Genomic DNA, 6,942 nt, shown 5'->3' on the forward strand with positions numbered 1-6,942 from the left:
CATTTAAACCAAATGGGGACTTGACTTAGGGCCCCAAATGTAGGATTTTTGTCTTAAAATTACCCCCAAATGTCACCAAAGCCGAACACCCCCCACCACACACACACACACACAACATTTTATTGAATGCATCTGTCATTAAATAAAGATTAAATGTTTACAAAAAGTGAGTCCAAGTATTGTCTTTTATAGTCACTAGAAGTGACAGAGCTATAATAGTTTGTAATTTGCTAATTGCTAGTATTACAGTCTGTCACAAATGGTGGCAGGCAGAGGCAATGCATGAGGGAGTGGGAGAGAACCAGCACTTTTTATTTCCCACTTTTAGCACTGGCACAGAATATTRTTTCTTTTCGGCCGTAATCTCTTCCTTTAAAGTGAAATTGTGGTTCTGACAAACTGACAACAGTTTATTAGGCAGGTTATTAGCCTCTGTTTYGAGCTTGCTGTAGATGGATAAATAAACTGAAAGAAGTTGTGACACTTGTAGTTTGTTGCAAACACTAGTTTTAAAAATGTTTTTATTTTTATTATTATTATTTTTTAAGTGACAGATGGCACAACACTGCTGGTCAAGCCATAACTCCCAGAAAAAAAATGTTCAGGAGAATCCTCCGTTTGGGCATTACAAATAGTTTAAAAAAATAGCACCATTATACAGCAAAACAATTGTGCTTCTTTTTGTTCAGTTAATATCACATTAGCTTTTAAAAGGCAACAACAAGTTAATTGTGGTAAATCTGTGTTCGCAGTAATTGTTTTCTAGAGAACTCAAACCATTTTAGTGTGGTTGACGTTGATATTTTACTCCAAAGAGCTGCATTTACTCCTGCTGAGGACCTAAATGCCCTAAAATTTAACTGCAGTTGTCCGTGATTTAATAGTTTGACGGTGGGCTGATGGTGAGTGCGAGAAATGGAAATGAAGAAAAAGACAGACATAGAGAGGTTGTGGTATTTGTTCTTTTGTGTGATAAATATAGCAGGTGAGTGGGTGGAATAAAAACAACCCAACACTCTAGCAGGATAAGAGAGGAAACACAGGAGATAGATATAATGACACCAGGAGAGAGGCAATATGACATAGAGATAATAATRGTGAGGCAGTGAGGAAGAAACATAATGACACTTAGGGAGAGATGCAATAAAACTAATACAGAGATAATTGTGGTGAAAGCAGGGATGCAGGGAGAGCAGGGGGAATGAGGGAAGGATGAGGAGGATAAAGGTAAGGAAAGGAAGGGGTGACGGCAGAGCAGAGGAGGAACAAAACGGCAAAAAAGAGATGAACAGGTACAGAGATTCCAATGTACAAAAGAGAATAAGGATTGTCAAAAGGCTGTATTAAAAAAAACAATGAAGATGCAAGGAGATGGAGAGCTGCATTGAGACAAACAATGTGTGGGGAGATACAACGATTTTGACTCAGAGATAATGAAAATGAGGGTGGGGCTGTAGGAGGGAGGAAGGCACAAGAGGTTGGTGGGGAGGAAGATAAAACAATGACACCAGAAAAACAGACAGCAGATTCCTTTCCTCTCTTGTCCTGTCCTCTCTTCTACTTTTTCATTGCCAGTATTGAATCACTGCAGTCAATAGTTCTCCACAGCGTAACTTGGAAAGATGCATTTGATTTGTGGCCCAGGAAACTGTGGAAAGAAGAGGAAAGCATTTGATTTATGAGCCAGGGACCTTGTGGTCAGGTTCTACCAGAGAGCTTCACCTCTTTGCTGCATCTCGGCAGCTAAAATGTAACAGCTGTCTGATTGTTATGTAGATTCATGCCTTAACCCATTTCATCACCAAAATTTACTGCTCTGAGGTTCGTGTGCAAAAACTGGTCATTTCAGTGAAGATTTCTTAAATTTATTTCACTTTGGTTTGAAAGCTGACAAGTGGAAAAAAAAGTGTAAATTTCTAAGAAATAAAAATCCAACGTCAGACTTTTCGCATTACAGGATCTTTGTGTGTACTAAAGCAGTACAAATAGAGCAGAGAGGGTTTTTATATTTGGAGAACCAAAGTACTCAGTTCTTTGTTTTAAGAAATGCACACACCAAATGTGTGTTAGATTTGTTTTCATGCCTGCATTTGAGTGAACAGTGCATGTGCTATTGACAGGATGMTTTTATTTGCATATATCTGAAGTGGCTACTTCAGAGCCCCCTCTATGGCAGACAAAGATTCATTGATGTCACTTACACATTCATATTAAGTTGTTCTATTTATCTTTTATTTCWTTCTCACCTGTTGATGGGTCAGATGGAACATTTCATCCTTGCAAAGACACGGAACAGAAAACCAATGTCTCAATAATGGAATTGTATTTCAAATAATAAATATTATAACAAAAAGAAATGTACTGAATTGAATAAAGAGAAGACTGAAAACCAAAGAAAGAAAAAGAAATCACATGGTATCTACTGGTTTATTTGAATATTTACAACGCTTTTTAATTTGTCATCGAGGCATATCGTCTGACAGACTGTCAGATGATAATTGCACAAATTTAAATGTGCTTGCTTAACCTTTTCCCAACAAATTAGTTAGAAAAAAATTCTGTCAATCACAACAGCAGACCATGTTTGTTTTTTCACATGCAGGGGAAAATAGTATTTGTCATGGCCTGGTACTTGTTAGGAGGAAGGTCAGCACTCATCAGCTAATAATGTCCTCTGTCAACAGATGCTCCCGCAGACCGACCCATCCATCCATCCATCCATCCATCCATCCATCCATCCATCCATCCATCCATCCATCCATCCATCCATCCATCCATCCATCCATCCATCCATNCATCCATCCATCCATCCATCCATCCATCCATCCATCCATCCATCCATCCATCCATCCATCCATCCATCCATCCATCCATCCATCCATCCATCCATCCAAGCAGCAGCGCTTAGCTCCAGTCATGGGGTGAGCTGCAACATAGTTAAACCGGTCATCAGTCTACCACTCTAGTTTCAGCTATAGACGTTCATCCTAAATCAAAAAGTTAAATATGTTTAGCCTTAAGAAACTAGAACTGATTGTTATGTGCAACTTTTTTTCTTCTCTTCTTTTTAATTTGATATATATAGATGTTATATTGAGAGAAATAAACAAAACAAAGCCACATCTTCAATCAATCATTTAATCTCATGTCATATAAAGTATCAACAAAACTGAAACAATTGTATTTGGAAATCACACACCTCTCAAATAGTTACCTGGTGTCCTTGGTTCCCTTGCTCCCTGTCTCTCCTCTGTAAAGAATCTTTGAGCATTTTAAAGATTTCTTTTAAATTTCAGAAGCAAGTATCCGCATATTATCAAAACTAGTTTTTATCAACTTTGTCAAATTGCCAAAGCAAAATCTTACATTTCTGCAAAAGACTATCACCTTTTATAGTTAGGACCACTACAAAGCTATATACAGTATTGGCCTTGCAAACAATTGTTTCTCCATTGTCRAATACAGGATGCAGCTTCAAGATAAATGTTATGAGGAAATCAAAAGCAAAACATTGAACAGGGTAACAGCAGGAAGATATGTCAATTACTGAGCAAACCCAAGGTGCACGTATACATGAGACTGGTGATTAGTGAGTGGAAATGTGTGCCTATTATAGATGAAACATGTGTGAAGTGCTGGAATCAGAAAATCTTCTGGGTAAAATCCTACAAAAACAGCGTAATCAAAACTACTCTATAACATAATGAAACAAAATAACTCAAGCTACCAAAAAAAAAAAGGAAAGAAAAAAACCTGAAATGTGACAATTATCAAGTGTTAGCAAACAGTTTGCTTAATTGCTCACTTCTGTCAGTGAGGAAGAGTTTGCTTAATTGCTCACTTCTGTCAGTGAGGAAGTCTTGATGCTTTGTCATCTGACTTGAAAAATAAGTTCTGGAAAAAACACTTTACCAAACAAACATCTGAACATAAAAAAAAATTGAAGAACTTGATGCTATGTCAACAAAAAGAGGCTAAGCTGCGGACTACTTGAAATCCCTCATGTGTGGTACAACAATACGGCTAGATGCAAGTGTTTGCTGAATTCTGCTTATTCCATCTGCTCAAACGAAGGCATAGGGGGATCAAGCAGCTGAGGAGATGGCAGACGAAAGGAGAGACGACTGAAGACAAAAATGAGAGACAGACACAAATATGGCTGGGGAAGGGAGAGGTGAATTGGGTTGGAAAGACAGCACAGAACAATCTGAAATTAATCTGGACACTCCAGATGGTTTGAAATTTATGTGTGTGAGCGCACCGGTATGTGTGTCTTTCAGTTATAGCCAGCTTGTATGTGAGCTTGTGTATAGCTAATTTACATGTTGTTGTTTTTTTTGTGGATTCTGTGGTAGTTCAGACAAGTAAGAACAGAAAAACATAGAAAAACAGAGTGTCTTCATTCGGAGGCTTCTTCAATTTCGCTGTAATACAGACCGCTACAGAAGAWCTTTCCTGCCCACAGCCATAAGCATCTACAATAACTCTTTAGTTAAATGAGTTACAACAACACCTAATTTCCCTCTGGGATCAATAAAGTATTTTTGAATTCAATTGAATTGAAATGTAATAACAGTTGTTTATATTTATTGGGTTGTTTTTTTTGCACAATGAACAAATTTGCAATTAATTTCAAWATAAAAAGTCTAAAACGTACCAAGTATTACAACATGCCAATTAATTTATGACCCATAAAAACAAGTACATGTGGGTGGGAAAATAGGAGAATGTATTGCTGTTTAGTACAACTTACACTAGCATTACGAAAATGTAAATAAAAACCTCTACAGATAGTTTTACTATAAAAAATTTTGGATGGTTGAAATTATTATTATTATTATTGATTTTAGGAAGAATATTAATTTAGACATCTTTTTAGTTTGCTAACAATATATACGCAACAATATAATAACATTTGCTGCTTGGTGGGGGGGCAGCTTGAGTAGGAAGGCCCAGACATCTTCTTCCACAGCCATAGTGGGCAAGTAACATATTCTAGTTTTAACATGAAGAAATGAATTTCAAAATTTTGTATAATGAAATGATTGTATTTTACATACATCTTTTAGTTCTCACTTCCATTAAGATGATACAGCAATCACACAATTTATATTGTAAAACCACAACACCGTGCTGGACCATGTGCAGATTTGAGTGCATTTGAGTGTCACGTGTAAAGATGGCTCCCTGTCAAAGACTTGTATATCAGACTGCACTAATAACATTGTCAAAAATGACTAGATAAACATATGTTCATATTCAAGCCCTTTGCATGTAAGCATGGAACATATGCTGTAGTGTTAAGGCTGTGAGGCATGGCTCGGAGATGAATCTGAGGACACGAGATTGTTACTCTAACACTCAGCCTAACATATGGCACATATTTAAGCACCACTCAGTTGATTTCTTCAAACACACAATGTGATGAATTGTTTTGAGCGTACTTTCAAAAGTATGAAAAAATATGTGATTAACCTTTATGACTTTATGTTCATGATTTAGCTTTGTTTTGTGATCCTTATATAAAACATGGCAAGATTAGAGTTACAACTTTAATCTGAAGAGTGCAAAGAAGGCATGAAAAGCTCAATCCTATGTCCAAGCAGCATGAAACTGCACTCACAACAATCTAACAAGGTTTATGTTGTTTTATTTTTCTTCCAGCTGAATCATGTGGAGGAGTAGTCCAAGGTCTTAACGGCACCATAGAGTCTCCTGGTTTTCCCCACGGCTATCCCAACTACGCCAACTGCACGTGGCTGATAATAACGGGGGAGAGGAACCGAATCCAGCTAACGTTCGTCACCCTGGCGCTAGAAGAAGATTTTGATATTGTATCAGTTTACGATGGACAGCCGTCACCAGGCAACTTGAAAATGAGGTTTGAAAACATTTGTTTCTTGTTGTTTTGCTGCTGTATTTCTGCTCCATCTCTTTTCCTTCCTGACCTCTTTGACTCACAGCTTGAGTGTAACTGACCATTTTCTCCATCCGTACCTTTCTATTTGCTGCAAAGCAAACAACATTAAGAATTTACTTGCTTTAAAATGTTGCTTTGAATGCCTTCCAAAAGCCTGAGCGCTGATATGCATAAATGTATCTATTTGTTTTCAGCAGTATTTCCAAATCATTTCAATATGTTTTCTTCTCCTGCAGTTCATGGCAGCAGCTGTTTATACTGATTAACTTCTGATATTCAACAGGTTGAATTTCAATAATGCTTTAATAAAATTAACATCATGGATTTATTTGCATGGTTGAACACACTACTGCTGGGAGCACATTTTGCTTTCAAGCCAAATTATTAAAGAGAGCTCAACAACTGGGAGGAAGTGATGGAAGAGATTTCTAAAAAGTGGTGTGCTCAAAATTACTAATACTAAATCTAGACCTGGTTTGAAATTAACAGAAGATTATTAGGCTCATTTAAGAATTTATTTGATAGTTGTTATGGAAAAAGATATACTCATAACCACCATCTGCCAAGTCATAAATTTAGCTATCCTTTTCTGTGATAAAACCCCTCTTTTTTTATTAAACATACTCACTGTAGAGACATTTACTAAACTCTGTGAACCATGTCACACCCTACTGTCAGTTCATTCTAACCATATATCAGTGGTTATCAGTGCCCTCTGTCCATTTACAATTCACACACAGATAGAAAAAGACCATTTCTGTGACACAATGGCAGAGTTATAAAGTAACTACATACAAATATTTTGTTACTGTTCTTAAGTGGAAATTTTGGTTATCTGTATTACTTGAGTAATTACTTTTCAGCCTACTTTTTCCTTCTACTTACATCATCACAGTTATCTCTACTTTCTACTCACTACATTTTTAAAAAAGGTAAGAAGTAGAAAGTCTTTACTCCGATTTTATTCTGAGTTGTTATTACTTAAAAAAATACTAGTCTGATAAATTGTGTCTCCTGGATAG

At 36.7% G+C, this 6,942-nt stretch overlaps 1 protein-coding gene across 1 annotated transcript in view; it reads left to right on the forward strand.

Annotated features, from left to right (window-relative positions):
* Positions 1-6,942, forward strand: part of LOC106513169 (CUB and sushi domain-containing protein 1) — a gene marked incomplete in the record, with an annotated part of 415,244 nt that overhangs the window by 112,860 nt on the left and 295,442 nt on the right. Inside the window, 1 exon segment of the mRNA XM_014001862.1 lies at positions 5,665-5,881. Within this exon segment, the coding sequence (XP_013857316.1) occupies positions 5,665-5,881 (217 nt within the window).

This window comes from Austrofundulus limnaeus, unplaced genomic scaffold, assembly GCF_001266775.1.
Source record: "Austrofundulus limnaeus strain Quisiro unplaced genomic scaffold, Austrofundulus_limnaeus-1.0 Scaffold10, whole genome shotgun sequence".
In the NCBI taxonomy this organism is placed as follows: Eukaryota; Metazoa; Chordata; class Actinopteri; order Cyprinodontiformes; family Rivulidae; genus Austrofundulus; species Austrofundulus limnaeus.